This window comes from Podarcis liolepis (genome assembly GCF_965112155.1).
Source record: "Podarcis liolepis genome assembly, chromosome: 7".
In the NCBI taxonomy this organism is placed as follows: domain Eukaryota; kingdom Metazoa; phylum Chordata; class Lepidosauria; order Squamata; family Lacertidae; genus Podarcis; species Podarcis liolepis.
In genome coordinates, this window is record NC_139561.1 from 91,470,170 (window position 1) to 91,486,926 (window position 16,757).

Below are 16,757 nucleotides of genomic sequence, written 5' to 3' on the forward strand. Positions count from 1 at the left end.
TCCCTTATGGGGTATTACAGGGCCTGTATAGAGTCCTTAATGGGTTACCTATTGGTAGGAGAAAATAACAGAGGCCAGCCAGAGTATGTTGAGTAGCAAAGCGGCTAATAAGCCTGGTCTTTATTCAAGGAACTGTTGCAACAGGGTCCCCACTCACTTCCCCCCGCAAAAAAATACATATAGTGGTACCTCGGGTTACATACGCTTCAGGTTACATACACTTCAGGTTACAGACTCCGATAACCCAGAAATAGTGCTTCAGATTAAGAACTTTGCTTCAGGTTGAGAACAGAAATCGTGTTCTGGCGGCGCGGCAGCAGCGGGAGGCCACATTAGCTAAAGTGGTGCTTCAGGTTAAGAACAGTTTCAGGTTAAGAATGGGCCTCCAGAACGAATTAAATACTTAACCCGAGGTACCACTGTACATCACAGAGGAAGGCAGTCTACCTGATAATGGTCACTGATTGCATTACATGGGCAGTCTGGCCATTCTTTTGTGAGGGTAAATACTTTAGTTCCTGAATCCAGGTCACAGGCTCACCCTTTTCATACACAAATACTCCCTTAAGACAGGATTTGCAAGCAAAAAGACAATGGGAAGACTTACCCCATTTCCCTCCCTTCTTGCAGAGGAATATCTGATGTCATTGGGAGAGTCAAAATGGCTTCAGGATTGCTCTCCCGTGCTAGTTGAGACACGTGGTTCATATATTTAGATAGGTGTTCATTTATGAATATTTATTCTATATTTGAGACCTTAAAATTTTTATAACAGCAGTTTTAACTACGCGCTGCGTGAAGAAGGGCTTTCTTTCATCTGCCCTGAATCTCCCAACATCCAGCTTCATTAGTGTTATGAGAGAGGGGGGCAAACCTTTCTCTATCCGCTTTCTCCAGGACATGCATAATTTTTTAAATTTCTGTTGTTTCGCCTCTGACTCGCCTTTTCTCTAAACTAAAAAGTCCCAAACATTGCAACCTTCTTTCACAGGAGAGTCTTGAGTAAGTAGTAATAATAATAATAATAACAACAACAACAACAACAATAATAATAATAATAATAATAATAATAATAATAATAATAATAATAATTTATTATTTATACCCCGCCCATGTGGCTGAGTCTCCCCAGCCACCCTGGGCGGCTCCCAATCAAGTATTAAAAACAATACAGCGTTAAATATTAAAAACTTCCCTGAACAGGGCTGCCTTCAGATGTCTTTTAAAGATAGGATAGCTACTTATTTCCTTGACATCTGAAGGGAGGGTGTTCCACAGGGTGGATGCCACCACCAAGAAGGCCCTGTGTCTGGTTCCCTGTAACCTTACTTCTCGCAGCGAGGGAACCGCCAGAAGGCCCTCGGCGCTGGATCTCAGTGTCCGGGCTGAACGATGGGGGTAGTGGGCTGGCATGGATTAATCTGTTCTCTCTCTCTCTCCCTCTCTCCTTTCCCCCCACCTCAACTTCCCAGATCCGCCGAGGCCTTGACCCACAGCAGTTTGGCTTGGAGGACCTGTTCTACAAATACGGTAGGTATTTTCCTCCGCCTTCCCTGCCCACACCTCCATTCTGGCTATCAGATCTGTTGAGATTATTATACATTAAACCAAAGCTATCATAAATCAGCCCCGAAGAACTCCAACAGTGACACAGACCTCCGTCTTCTCACGGGAGACAATATTAACTTTTATAGCTTAAAGTTCTCTTCTCGAAACAGCCAGGCTCATGACAGCGTGATCCTGGAAGAACGTGGAGGGGAACTTCTCTGGTGCAACAAAGGGCAAAGGGCACAACCAAACAATAAAATAAAATTGAGACGATTAAACAGTAAAATAAAATTGGCACAAGCCCCGAAGCATACTCTTTTGCAACTGAATGCTGCGGCTTTATTATGTACAAAAATAGAGGGCTCCCCTCACATTATAAAAACTGTTTTTATAATTTAAACTGTTTATCGCCTTCTACACAGATTAGAATTAACGTTATTTTGCATGTATTGCCTAAGGACCAGCTCCTGGTCTAGGGTGGTATAGTTCATGATTATTATTTTATTATCGTTTTTATTAAGTTTTTCTAATTTACATTTCAAGATAATCATTGAGACAACCTTAAATCAATGGCTTCTCTTCTTCTCTTTCCATGGTTCATTTTGCATACATATTTTACGTGAACTAAGCCATTCCATTGGTACACCATCAAAACTATTTATACTGCTTATCTTAATGCTACCAGTGTTTTTAAATGTACACAACTTTCACCCAAATAATCAGTAAACATTTTCCAGTCTTCTTTAAATGTATATTCTTCTATTCTTCTATATGTTAAATCTCCGAGGTGTGCCCATTCCACCAATTTAAGTTGCCATTCTTCCTTGTTTGGGACCTCGCTCATTTTCTTTCTGGGGCTTGCAAAACACGAGCTGCGGTAGTAGCATACGTAATGATTATGTATGATTTGCATACATAATCTTTTTTGACACCTGGGAATTTCTGACTAAATTATCCCCAACAAAAAGGACTCTGGCTTTTTTGGAAAGGTACTTTCAAACGCGGGACGCAGGTGGCGCTGTGGGTTAAACCACAGAGCCTAGAACGTGCCAGTCAGAAGGTTGGCGGTTTGAATCCCCGCAACGGGGTGAGCTCCTATTGCTCGGTCCCTGCTCCTGCCAACCTAGCAGTTCAAAAGCACCTCAAAGTGCAAGTAGATAAATAGGTACCGCTCCGGCGGGAAGGTAAACGGCGTTTCCATGCACTGCTCTGGTTCGCCAGAAGTGGCTTAGTACCCGGAAGCTGTACGCCGGCTCCCTCGGCCAGTAAAGCGAGATGAGCACCGCAACCCCAGTCGGTCACGACTGGACCTAACGGTCAAGGGTCCCTTTACCTTTACCTTACTTTCAAACATTTCCCCCCAATTCATTATATATCATTTCCCAATATTCTTTTCCCCGTTTATGTCCACCACATATGATAAAACATACCCTCTACCTCATTATTAATCTATATGATGTTGCATGTTGATCCAATCAGCAGATAAGCTGCTAAAAGCCGCTAATAGTGCTAATCCGCTAATCCGTCAATGGGCTTGCTTCGCAAGACGAAAAAACCGCTAGACGAAGAGAATCACAGAACGGATTCTTTTCGTCTTGCGAGGCACCACTGTACAATGGAGCCGGCGACTTTGGGGGAGCAGAGGTTGGGGCATGGGCTTCTCTGTCTGCCTGGCACCAGCTGCAGTTCTCTGCCTTGGCAAAGCGTCTTCTTCTCCTCCCTCCAGGGGTTGACCTGGAGCTGTGGGCCCACGAACACTCCTACGAGAGGCTATGGCCGGTCTATGACTACAAGGTGATTCCAGGCTTGGCAAAGGGGCAGCGTCCTGTTCAGAAGCAGAGAAGGGCACCCGAGACCTGGGATAAGGGGGAGAGGCCTTACCCCACAGCAGAATCTCCGCGGTGGGAGATTCGGAGACCTTGTTGGGTTGGAATCTGTCGAATCTGGCTCTCTGCCACGCCTGCTTCAGTGGCTGGGAGCAGCGAGGATCATCCCAGATCAAGCATCCCCAAACTCGGCCCTCCAGATGTTTTGGGACTACAACTCCCATCATCCCTAGCTAACGTGGATGATGGGAATTGTAGTCCCAAAGCACCTGGAGTTTGGGGGTGCCCGTCTCAGAGTTTTGCCAGCCAATCCCGAGCCACATGATCTCCTTTTGCAAAAGGGTCCCCTGCTCCGTGGAACTGCCAATCCTCAGGCAACTGGCCTTGAAGGGGCTGCTGGCATTCCACAGACTTGCCAGCAGGAATTTCACCACTGCGAAAAAGTCCTGCTCTTCTTACTTGAACGAGCCCAATCTGATCTGGGAAGCTAAGCAGGGTCAGGCCTGGTTAGTGCCTGGATGGGAGACAGTGTAGGAATATGGGCTGCTAGGACCTGGGAGACCAGAGCTACCTTGGCCCAGTCATGGCCTCTCAGCCTAACCTACCTCGCAGGGTCGTTGTGGGGATTAAATGAGGAAGGGGGAAGGACCAGGCCCACCACCTTGAGCTCCTGGGAGAAAAGGTGGGATATATAGGAAAAACAGTAAATTTAAAGTACTGGAATGCTCTCCCCAGGGAAGTTTGCCTGGTGCCTTAATCACACACCTTCAGGCACCAGGCAAAAACGTTCCTTTTTAACCAGGCCTTTGCTTGATCTGATCCTATACCATGGATAGGCAAACTAAGGCCCAGGGGCCGAATCCGGCCCAATCGGCTTCTCAATCCGGCTCGCGGATGGTCCGGGAATTAGCATGTTTTTACATGAGTAGAATGTGTCCTTTTATCTAAAATGCATCTCTGGGTTATTTGTGGGGCATAGGAATTCGTTCATTCGCCCCCATATAGTCCAACCCCCCGCAAGGTCTGAGGGACAGTGGACCGGCCCCCTGCTGAAAAAGTTTGCTGACCCCTGTCCTGTACCCTTTTAAAATGTGGCTCTTTTCCGGGTGTGTGTGCATGTGTGTTTTATTGGGTTGTTGTTTTTATTCTGATTATGTATCTTGTGATCTTTTCTGTGAACCACCGTGAGACCTCCGGGTATAGGGCGGTATATAAACAATAATAATAATAATAATACAGTAAATGAATAATCCTCCTCATCTCTCTTTCTCCTTCAGGTTTGCAATGGCAGCACCGAGGCCCCTTACACGAACCCTTGTGCCCCTGTTCATATTATCACTGGATCAGCTGTAAGTGTGAGGTTTTGGGTGGATGGACAGACCTACCGTATTTTTCACTCCATAAGGCGCACCGGACCATAAGACGCACCTAGTTTTTAGGGGGGGGGGGGAATCAAGATTTTTTTTTTAAAAAAAAGCCCAAGCTTCCCCCGACCCCAGCCCCCAGAACAGTTCCGGGAGTGGCGGCAAGATTGCGAAGCAAGTGCAGCGCGAGTTCCCGGCTTGTTCTCCTTGCTTCAGCAAAAGGAACCCGAAGCCTTTGGAGCGCAGTGCGAGGTCTCACTGCGCTCCAAAGGTTTCAGGTGGCTATCCCTGAAGCCTGGAGAGCGAGGGGGTCAGTGCGCACCAACCCCTCTCTCTCTCCAGGCTACAGCGAAAGCAACGTGAAGCCTCCGGAGCGCGGAGGGAGCGCTCCCTCTGTGCTTCGGAGCCTTCGCGTTGATATCGCTGAAGCCAAGGAGCCTGCGTTCGCTCCATAGGACGCACACACATTTCCCCTTCATTTTTGGAGGGGGGAAAGTGCGTCCTATAGAGCGAAAAATACGGTAGTGGTGGCTTATGAGCGAATTACACCGTCCCTCTGAATATAGAGTTCCTCACATATCAGACTGTTTTGCCCATCTAGCCTAGTGTTAGGGTGCTGTCAGCGGCTCCCGGCTGGCTGCCCAGGAAAGTATAAGACAAGGAAGAGTTTCTTATGGTCCTTCCTTTTTCAGTCTTTACAGAGAGGCTGTGGAACCCAGCCTCTTGGATAATGGCTTTGTCCCAAGGGAATCTCCACTCTGCCCCCCCATCTCTTCCCCATTTGTCATTCTCTTCGTCTCCTCTATAAGTGCTGCTATGTGCTCCCTGTCTTTGATCTCTTTGCTCTCCTACTTTCAAGGCTTGCCAGGTTCTGGGAGACGGAGGGCCTGGCATCCTTTCCGGTGATAAAGTGCCAGCCAGGTGTTGCTCTGGCTCTCCCACAATTCCCCAGCTTCCCCCCTAATCTGCCTCTGAGCTGCGACCTCCTGCAAACCCCTGTTGTAAATCTGTACCGTCTTCCTCTTCCTCCCCCCTAGAAGGGTCAGGATGGAGAAGCGGTTCTCCACCACTCCTCCTCTGCCCAGTCCCTGACACCTAGGGCAAAACATAATATGAGTCTGCTAATATGATCAGGCCATTGGTCCGTCTTGTGCATCATCCCAGGACCAACGCGATGCATCAATGGGAAATCAGTGAGCAGAACATAAGTACAAAAGCACTCTCCCCTCCCGTGGTTCCCAGCCACTGGTATTCAGAAGCAATGCTGCCTCAGGCTGTGGAGACAAGAGTATAGCCATTGTGACTAATAGCCACCGATAGCCCTCTGAATTTGCCCCATCCTCTTTTAAAGCCATCCCAGTTGGTGGCCATCGCTGCCTCCTGTGGCAAGGAGTTCCGTAGTTTAACAATGCATTGCATGAAGAAATAATTTATCCTTAATTCCTTGAGGTCCATAAACAGCAACACCCTAGAGGTCCCGGGCCCTAAGGAATTCAGATTAGCCTCAACCAGAACCAGGGCCTTTTCAACACTGGCTCCGGCCTGGTGGAACGCTCTGTCTCCTGAGACCAGGGCCCTGCAGGATCTGTCTGTAAGACAGAGTTGTTTCGCCTGGCCTTTGGCTTGGAATCAACTTGATCCCCTCCCCCTCTTTCCTTTCTCCTTCTGTGTTGGAACTCCTATTTGGGGACTTCCCTGGCTTTTTTCTGGCCCACGTAGGACCAGTCTGGATAGTTGGCCTTGGTGAAGACTTGACGTTTTCATCCCCCCAAAAGTTTTTGATTTGAGTTTCTACTGAAATGAGGCTGCATTTTAATGTTGTATTTTAACCTTGTTTTTAAGTTGTATTTCAATCAATTGTTTTTATACCTGGTGTTAGCAGCCCGTCTTGGCTGGGGAGGGCGGGGTATAAATTATGATTTATTATTATCTGTTTGTCCTGAAACATTTGGCTTCATGGGATGTCCACGAGTTTTAGTGTTATGAGGGAGAATGTTGTTTCCTCCGGCCGGTCCCTGGTCTCCAGGATTTTGGGCAGAGAGCAGCCTTTGTCATCACCTTCCATCCATGGCTGTCAACCGTCCCTTATTTGGCGGGACACTCCCTTATCCCAGCGCTGCATCCCGCTGCTGTCCCTTATTGATGATGTCCCTTAAATTTCCCGGGTTTCAAAGGAAGCAGCTCCTCTCCCTCCCTCTCTGCCGGCCAGGGAGGAGGGAGGCTCCAGCTGTGTTGCTTGGCTGCGTTGCTCACCCAATAAGGAGTCTAAGAACGACTGGGGGGTGGAGCTTGCATGCCTCGTGCCAATCAAATCGGCCGCGTTGCCTAGGGACTCGCCTTTGCTCAGCGCTTCCCAGCGGAGAGGTGACGGTGGTTTCCCTTGCTGCATCCCCTTTGCTGGGTTGCTGCGCTGTGGGAACCACCGCTTGAGGCTTCGTTTGGTTGCTGGCTGGGCTTTCTGCCTTTGGCTTGGAGGGGCTCAGAAGTTGAACGTACCTGTGCCCGGAAAATCCCTTATTTTCGAGGCTGCTGATCCCTTATTTTTGAGGCTGCTGGTCCCTTATTTTCAAATCTGTAAGTTGACAGCTGTGCTTCCACCTGGTAGCCTTCCAACCGGATATGCCACCCACCTGAGCCTGGGACCTTCTGAATGCAACCCATGGGCTCCAACTTTGACCCATGGTTCCATTCCTAAGTACTGAATGGTTCCCTGGTTGTGATCGCTATCACAACACAAATCAGGCTCTCCAGGTCAGAGAGTGCCACCTTGCTCTCTCCCCCTGTCTGAGCAGTTTCCAGAAACAAATGAGGGAAGGGAGAAGGGAAGCCTTGGCAACTGGAAGGGGTTAGGGCAGGAATTCCTAAAGTGGGCATCCCCTATGGGGAGAGGCGGGTGGTACTGGAAGGGTAAATGATTGCCAATCTTTGAAAACATTGTCTCACTGGATCAAGGTCATCAGATTTCTTCAGTTAATTAAACTAAATGGTTTTAATTGGATTTTTTTTACATAATAATATTTATTATTTTCCATACATAAACATAACAGAAGAAAAAGCCGACAATAATAAAGAAAAAAGAATGAGACGGTAAAAGGAAAAAGAAAAAAAGAACATAAAACATAAAATACATCAAATCACCACATAAGCTAAAACTTAATTAATTAATCAAAATCCATCTTCATAAACACATTACTTGACTTCCTCAAATATCTTCCATCTGAGTTTCTTAGTAATTATATATAGCAGTTTCCAATATCATTATCTCCTAAAACCACATCACAGCCATAATCATATTTCCTAACTTTTCTTATCGTATGTTTTCTTATTTATTTATTTAATCCCAATTTAATCCTAGGCCTAATTGATTCTTTCAGGGGATTACATATCTTTAATATTACAATATTTATTCAAATAGTCTTTAAATTTCTTCCAATCTTCTTGGTATTCCTCTTCTTTCTGGTCGCGGATTCTCCCGGTGAGGTCAGCCAGCTCCATAAACTCCATCTTCATCATCTGCCATTCAGTTTTAATTGGATTTTGAATAAATGCGCAAATAATAATTCCTGATTTGGATTGCATTGTGTTATTTATTATCTTCCTTAGTGGGGCATGCAAACCGCTATTCTGAATAATGCACTTATAGGGTAGGAGGCACTGGGGATCAGTTCATGGAATCAGGGAGGCCCGAGAATGTTTGAGAACCCCTGAGTTCTCTGTTCTGCAGCTAGGCCAGCCCTCCCCAACCGGGTGCCCTTCAAATGTTGAGGACTGCAACTCCCGTCTGGAGGTCACCAGGTTGGCAAAGCCTGAAGAAGACCTTAATAATAATAATAATAATAATAATAATAATAATAATTTATTGTTTATACCCCGCCCATCTGGCTGGGCTTCCCCAGCCACTCTGGGCGGCTTCCAAAAGAATATTAAAATACTATAAGACATCAAACATTAAAAGCTTCCCGAAACAGGGCTGCCTTCAGATGTCTTCTGAAAGCCTGGTAGTTGTTCTCTTTGACATCTGGTGGGAGGGCTTTCCACAGGGCGGGTGCCACCACCAAGAAGGCCCTCTGCCTGGTTCCCTGTAACGTGGCTTCTCGCAGGGAGGGAACTGCCAGAAGGCCCTCGGAGCTGGATCTCAGTGTCCAGGCTGAACGATGGGGGTGGAGATGCTCCTTCAGGTATACTGGACTGAGGCCGTTTAGGGCTTTAAAGGTCAGCACCAACACCTTGAATTGTGCTCGGAAACGTACTGGGAGCCAATGTAGGTCTTTCAGGACCGGTGTTATGTGGTCTCTGCGGCCGCTCCCAGTCACCAGTCTAGCTGCCGCATTCTGAATTAGCGCTGTAGAAAACTCCTCCAAGCTGCCCGGCCTTTGAGCCTCTTCCTTCCTCACCCCACCAGGGCTGCAGAGAGCAACATGACCCCTTTGTCCCCGACCCACGAGAATGGAGCGCCGTGCGAATTGAGGATTATGGCTACACCCACATGCAGATCATGAACAGGACTCACGTTTGGCTGGAACAAGTGTCGGACGACCAGGTAGGCAGCGCTTAAGTCCTGCGGAAGAGCAACACAGAATAATATTAATAATAATAATAATAATTTATTTGTACCCCACCCACCTGGATGGGTTTCCCCAGCCACTCTGGGTGGCTTCCAACAAAGATTAAAAGTACATTAAAATGTCACACATTAAAAACTTCCCAGAACAGGGCTGCTTTCAGATGTCTTCTAAATGTCAGGTAGTTGTTGTTCTCGTTGACATCTGCTGGAGGGCGTTCCACAGGGCAGGTGCCACTACTGAGAAGGCCCTCTGCCTGGTTCCCTGTAGCTTTGCTTCTCGCAATGAGGGAACTGCCAGAAGGCCCTTGGCGCTGGACCTCAGCGTCCGGGCAGAACGATGGGGGTCGAGACGCTCCTATACTGGGCCGAGGCCGTTTAGGGCTTTCAAGGTCAGCACAACACTTTGAATTGTGCTCGGAAACGTCCTGGGAGCCATTGTAGGTCTTTCAAGACCGGTGTTATGTGGTCTCGGCGGCCGCTCCCCGTCACCAGTCTAGCTGCCGCATTCTGGATTAATTGCAGTTTCTGGGTCACCTTCAAAGGTTGCCCCACGTAGAGCACATGGCAATAGTCCAAGTGGGAGATAACTAGAGCATGCACCACTCTGGCCAGACAGTCTGTGGGTAGATAGGGTCTCATCCTGCGTACCAGATGGAGCTGGTAGACAGCTGCCCTGGACACAGAATGGACCTGCGCCTCCATGGACAGCTGCGAGTCCAAAATGACTCCCAGGCTGCGCACCTGGTCCTTCAGGGGCACAGTTGCCCCATTCAGGACCAGGGAGTCCTCCACACCCGCCTGCCCTCTGTCCCCCAAAAACAGTTCTTCTGCCTTGTCAGGATTCAACCTCAATCCATTAGCCGCCATCCACCCTCCAACCGAATGCAGTGGTTTCCAATGGTGCAGCTCAGTTGTGCTCTGATGTCATCCAGGGTTGCAGCAGGCCTGCCACAGCCTCGTGTCGGAGCAAAGGAACCATTCATACCCACTGGATCCCCGATGAGAAGCAGCCTTGGGGCCCCGATCCCATTCCCCTGCTCCAGACACAAAAAATTGTTCAAGAAATGTTTAACATTTACTAATTGGAACCCCCAGATGTGTCCGACCCCTGCGTTGTTTCCAGTATCATATTGAGAGCCAGGGTGGCATAATGGTTATAGTGATGGATTGACTATGATCTGGGAGGACGCGGGTTGCGCTGTGTGTTAAACCACAGAGCCTAGGGCTTGCTGATCAGAAGGTCGAATTCGGCGGTTCGAATCCCCACGACGGGGTGAGCTCCCGTTGCTCGGTCCCTGCTCCTGCCAACCTAGCGGTTCGAAAGCACGCCAAAGTGCAAGCAGATAAATAGGTACCACTCTGGTGGGAAGGTAAACGGCGTTTCCGTGCGCTGCTCTGGTTCGCCAGAAGCGGCTTAATCCTGCTGGCCACATGACCAGCTGTACGCCGGCTCCCTCAGCCAGTAAAGCGAGATGAGCGCCGCAACCCCAGAGTCGGCCACGACTGGACCTAATGGTCAGGGGTCCCTTTACCTTTATGACCTGGGAGACCAGGGTTCAAATCATTAGGTGACCCTGAGCCAGTCACTGTCTCTTAACCTAACCTAGGCTGAAATGGAGAGGAAGAGAACCATGTGGATTGCCTTGAGCTCCTTGGAAGAAAAGGTGGTACATAAAGGTAGCAGCAGCAGCAGTAATAATAATAATAATAAATAATAAAGGTAGCAGCAGCAGTAATAATAATAATGTTTCTGCAAAGCCCTATATTTGAACCAGGTGTGCAAACTGCAGCCAAGTTGTACAGTGGTACCTTGGGTTAAGTACTTAATTCGTTCCCGAGGTCTGTTCTTAACCTGAAACTGTTCTTAACCTGAAGCACCACTTTAGCTAATGGGGCCTCCTGCTGCCGCCGGAGCACAATTTCTGTTCTCATCCTGAAGCAAAGTTCTTAACCTGAAGCACTATTTCTGGGTTAGCGGAGTGTGTAACCTGAAGCTTTTCCTGGAGGGACCCTGACCCCAAAGACACACACTCTCACTCTCTCCCTTTTTGCTTTTCAGAGTGGGAAAGTCGTGGACGGGATTTGGCTGATCAAAGAACTGCACGGCCCTGAAGCCTGGCACTAGCAAGTCCTTGGTGCCCTCCCTGTTCCCTTCCTGGTCTAGATGGCGTCTGGGGCCTTGGCCTTGTGACAACCAGCTTTCAACGCAGGAAGAAGAGGAAGCCACCAGAGCCAGCCATCTCCCCTATGAGTCCCAGAAGCAGTAAGAACACCAGATGATCACGGCAAGGGGATCAGGCCAAGAGCCCATCTATTCCAGCACCCTCTTCCTGCAGCGGTCAAGCTTCCCTCCGAGATTCCCTCCAAGCGCAAGAGCACTTGCTCCCGTCCTGTGGCTCCCAGCAACTAGTATTCAGAAAAGTTGCTGCCTCCAGCTGGGAATCACAAAACAGAGAAACCAGTAGGAGAACACTTCAATCTCCCAGGACATTCTATACAAGATCTCAAAGGAATTTCAGAAATAGACTGGAAAGAGAAGCTGCTGAATTGCAACTCATTACCAAACTTAAAACCATGGAGAGACCTGGTTTGAACAAAGACATTGGATTCTTATCTCATTATACATGACTTAGCCATTTTTCACCTTCTCACCCCTTGCCTTTTCCTGTAAGACCTATTGCAGTCGTTAAGAGTCGTCAACAGGCTCATCTCAGCTATCTGCCTATCTCCCATTCCCACCACCCTTCTGAGTAATACCCCTCCCCACCTTCTCACTATATAGAAGGATCTGGCAACTTCTGTTTCAGTGTATCTGAAAAAGTGTGCATGCACACGAAAGCTCATACCAAGAACTAACTTAGTTGGTCTCTAAGGTGCTACTGGAAGGAATTTTTTATTCCAGCTGGGAAGGCAGAGCGCAGACACCATCGTCATCGATAGCCCTCATTTTTGTTGGCTCACCCCATTAGGTTCTCCTGTTATGAAAAGTAGCATTTTCCCTTTTGGATTTGAGCTCAGGAAGGTCAGCAAGGCAGCCGTGGGTGGCAGGGCAGGCCATTATAAGGGGCGAAGCTTTATTTTTGCAAATCTCTCCAGTGCGGGGTCTTAAAATTATGCTGTGGGCTGTGAGGAATTCAAATCTGGTATGATTTTTGTGACTGGACAACGTTCAGCCTGTTTAGTCTACGTTGGATGAAGAAGCTCATAAACTGCTTTAGGAAAAGCAAAGAATTTAAATTTTACCTTCTGAAAATAACCATAACAATAATAATAATAATAATAATAGAAAATTAATATATAACGTAACTGCAAGTACTTGGAAATCATTTTTAATGATTGCTATGCAATTCTGCACACAATCTGCTTACCAAGCAACACTGAAAAGGGTAAAGGGGCCCCTGACCATTAGGTCCAGTTGTGACCGACTCTGGGGTTGTGCACTCATCTCGCTCTATAGGCTGAGGGAGCCGGCGTTTGTCCACAGACAGCTTCTGGGTCATGTGGCCAGCATGACTAAGCCGCTTCTGGCGAACCAGAGCAGCGCACGGAAACACCGTTAACCTTCCCTCCGGAGTGGTCCCTATTTATCTACTTGCACTTTGATGTGCTTTTGAACTGCTAGGTTGGCAGGAGTCCAAGCAACACTAAATAGTATTAATTAAACCAAAATACATTTGGAGTTCCCAAGCCTGTTCGGGGAGACGGGGGCATTTTGCAGGCCCCCAGCTGGCTCCAGCCACCGGCCGGCAGCCGGGCGAACTCCGGTTCTCAGAACAGTATCAATCAGCGACTCAAGCCTCGGAAACCTTTAGAGATTGAGTACGCTCTAATCCGCAGAGTCAATAACTCTTCACAATGGAAGTGGCTGACAGAGGCATATGTAAGCATATTTACAGGCGTTTATTCAGCATCAGGACAAAAGAAAAACATGTCTGTTCCCAGCAAGCTGCGCTGGAATGTAAACAGACATGTGACATACAACAGCTCCACAGATCTGTTTAGGTGGAATGGAACATCATAATCCTAACTGTCAGGGAACTGACATCAGAGGCACGGGAGAAGGAGAGGGTCTCTGATTCTGCAGGGGAAGGTCCAAGCGCCAGAGGGAGACTCAGCCGGGAAGAAGGGGAAGAGAATGAGTGTAACACCAGGGATCCAGGAGAGCAACGGGACAGGGAGGTGCAGGGGCTCCAGGACTCTTCGTTGGAAGTTAGCGAGGAGAGCCCAGGCACCCCGCTGCCCACGCCCACCCTGCGCAGGAGACTCCCGCGCAGTGAGAGGCAGAGACGATTGGGCGTCAAACAACTCTTATGTTGGCAACGCTTTAAGAAACGCCCACAGACAGATTCTACGAGTGACTAAGGGCAGCCACACTAAGATGGGCTGTGCAGTCCGGATGGTTTAACCAGGCAATCCGATGCTCAAACGGGGCAGGATTACGCACGAGTAACTCCCAACCACTACACTAACAAAGCCTCGTTACAACTTTTTAGCACTCCTCATTTTTGGAAGTTGAAAAATGCAATCCGCCCTACTGTGGGTAGGATCCTGTATTTCCTGCCCTCTCTGCATTCTCCTCTTCAGCAACCACAACCTGGGATTTTTTCCTCCCTCCTTTGGTGCAGTCTTTTCCTTCGCTTGCTCCTCAGCCAACCGCTCTTCCTCTCTGGAAGCACAAGACCTGAGGCAGGTGTTTGATTCGCATCTCTACTCAGAACATGACTGAGCGGAAAGTGAAAGGAAGTCTTGTCACAACACAGATTTGCAGGTGAAATTAATATTATTAAATGGCCGGTTGGGAATGACGTGCAGCCGCAAGCTTTTTGAAAGACTTAAGAGCCATGGGAATTGCTGTCATTTACGCAATAATCTGGTGTGAATTGTGTTTTCCTGTAGCACAGGACAGAGACAATCTCGTTTTCCCCCCACGAGAAAGAAATGACTTGAATAAAAGTTTGAAAAAAGGGAAGCCCAGAATACGACAGTTCTTTTTTAAATTCAGCAACCAGAAACAGTTGCTTGTATAGATGACCCTTGGGGTCCCTTCCAACTCTCCAGTTCTTTGATTCTATAACTACCTGCTCAAGCCAAGATATACTGAAACCTAAGAAGACAGATCGGTCACCTCTAAAAAGATGACACACAGGATGTTCAAAGAAGGCACAAACTAGCCTGTATCAGTGCATTTTACCACAGTTTTGACATCATCGTCATAATTTATTATTTGTACCCCACCCATCTGGCTGCTTTTCCCCAGCCACTCTGGGTGGCTTCCAACAGAAGATTAAAAATACATTAAAACATCAGTCATTAAAAACTTCCCTAAACAGAGCTGCCTTCAGATGTCTTCTAAACATCAGGTAGTTGTTTATCTCTTTGACATCTGGTGGGAGGGTTTTCCACAGGGCGGGTGCCACTACCAAGAAGGCCCTCTGCCTGGTTCCCTGTAACTTGGCTTCTCGCAGGGAGGGAACTGCCAGAAGGCCCTCAGTGCTGGACCTCAGTGTCCGGGCAAAACGATGGGGGTGGAGACGCTCCTTCAGGTATACTGGACCGAGGCCATTTAGAGCTTTCAAGGTCAGCACCAACACTTTGAATTGTGCTCAGAAATGTACTGGGAGGCAGTGTAGGTCTTTCAAGACCAGTGTTATAGGGTCTTGACGGCCGCTCCCAGTCACCAGTCTAGCTGTTGCATTCTGGATTAGTTGCAGTTTCCGGGTCACCTTCAGAGGGAGCCCCACGTAGAGCGCATGGCAGTAGTCCAAGCAAGAGATAACCAGAGCATGCACCACTCTGGCGAGACAGTCTGCAGGCAGGGAGGGTCTCATCCTGTGTACCAGATGGAGCTGGGAGACAGCTGCCCTGGCCACTGAATTGACTTGCGCCTCCATGGACAGCTGTAAGTCCAAAATGACTCCCAGGCTGCACACCTGCTCCTTCAGAGGCACAGTTGCCCCATTCAGGACCAGGGAGTCCCCCACACCTGCCCACCTCATCCCCCCAAAAGACTACTTTTGTCTTGTCAGGATTCAACCTCAATCCGTTAGCTGCTATCCATCCTCCAACTGCCTCCAGGCAATCACACAGGACCTTCACAAAATTGTAGCAGTGAAAATCTGGATTTAGAAAGCGTGGGTCTCAGCGGTTTCCCCCTTGTTGCTCCTTCCCCAGCCTGCAGCTTAGCTCTAAATCGGAAGAAACCCAGCTGCTGTTTGCTCCAATCATGAGCGGATTTTTTGCTGGAAGTGTGGATCAGCCCTAAGACACACACACAACACAGTCTTGAAGGCATTCTAGATTTGCAGTGTTGGTAAAAAGCAAAGATTGGGGGGGGGCTTCTTGCGTTCAAATGGCCTCCCCCTGGATTTACTGCAGCCAGTGGGGCATGAGAAGGGGAGACGAGGACGGGGTGGGGAGCAATGGCCTAGTCCCTTGGGAGGCTGGAGTATTTTTAGCTGGGTAGGTGACAGCATCTGTTTGACGCTTCCTCCAAGTGGCATGAGCAGCCTTGAATCTGTAGTTTTTCTTAATATTTAGATACCAGCTGCTGGGATTCAGGCCGAGGAATAGGGAGAGACGTGGCTCAGATTTTAAATGCGGCTGGCTACACCGCCAGGCCCCTGGCTTTCGTTGCTGCTGCTACTATTGGCAATTGCGCTCCCTTCACTCACTCTGAGGGCAACATTAAAATACCAAGATTAAAAACAGTTTAAAACACCTTGCAGAAGTAAGGCGGGTGCTGAAAGCATACGCCTCAAGTGTCAAAAACTAGGGCAAAGAGGTTTGTCTTCAGCCTTTGCTGGAAGCCGTATAATGAAGGGCCCAATGGGCACTTTGTGGGGAGGGAGGGCCATAGCTTAGGGGCCACCACGGAGAAAGCCCTCTCCCCATGGGCCACACCCTAAGTTTCTGGGGGTGGAGGAACCACTGAGAGGGCCCCCTCGGCCCATCTCAGCACCCGAGAGGGTATTGGGGTATTGATGAGGCAGAACAATGCCCTGAGGGCCACAGGTAAGCGGTAGAACATCTACGTACTATGGATGCAGAAGGTTCCAGGATCAAGACTAGGGATGATCATTTAATTCATTTATGAACTGCTTGCTATGGGGCATTCCAAAGCGATTTACCACCTAATAACTTTTATAAAGCAGTTACATATATAAAAACAATGGTGCGTATAAAAACAATTAAAAAGCCAATTATAAATATAAAACCATCTTACATCAATAGCCCAAACGTAACAACCAATTCAGTTTCAAAACAAGATACCAGCTGAGGTGATGATTTTAGAAGGCTGGAAGAGGAATGTCTTTCACAGGTTCCAAAAAGACAACAGAGAAGGTGTGTGTCTGACATGCGGTGGGAGGGAGTTCCAAAGGTGCCACCACACTAAAGGCCCTAAACCCGACCTCATGCGGAAGGCACCTGAGCAGATGGGATCTGCAGGACACCCTC

General features: G+C 48.3%; 1 protein-coding gene and 1 long non-coding RNA gene across 2 annotated transcripts in view; both read left to right on the top strand.

Moving 5' to 3' along the window:
• The window catches only part of ACP7 (acid phosphatase 7, tartrate resistant (putative)), a 35,257-nt gene extending 22,086 nt beyond the window's left edge, over positions 1 to 13,171 (top strand). The window contains exons 10-15 of the mRNA XM_083516284.1: positions 1,473 to 1,530; positions 3,275 to 3,342; positions 4,652 to 4,723; positions 9,141 to 9,278; positions 11,362 to 11,763; positions 12,054 to 13,171. Of these exons, the coding sequence (XP_083372410.1) occupies positions 1,473 to 1,530; positions 3,275 to 3,342; positions 4,652 to 4,723; positions 9,141 to 9,278; positions 11,362 to 11,427 (402 nt within the window). The 3' untranslated portion in view covers positions 11,428 to 11,763; positions 12,054 to 13,171. The remainder of the gene's footprint in view (positions 1 to 1,472; positions 1,531 to 3,274; positions 3,343 to 4,651; positions 4,724 to 9,140; positions 9,279 to 11,361; positions 11,764 to 12,053) is intronic.
• LOC310712949 overlaps positions 1 to 16,757 on the top strand; it is a 2,318,697-nt gene that overhangs the window by 339,820 nt on the left and 1,962,120 nt on the right. The gene's annotated exons all lie outside the window — the stretch shown is intronic.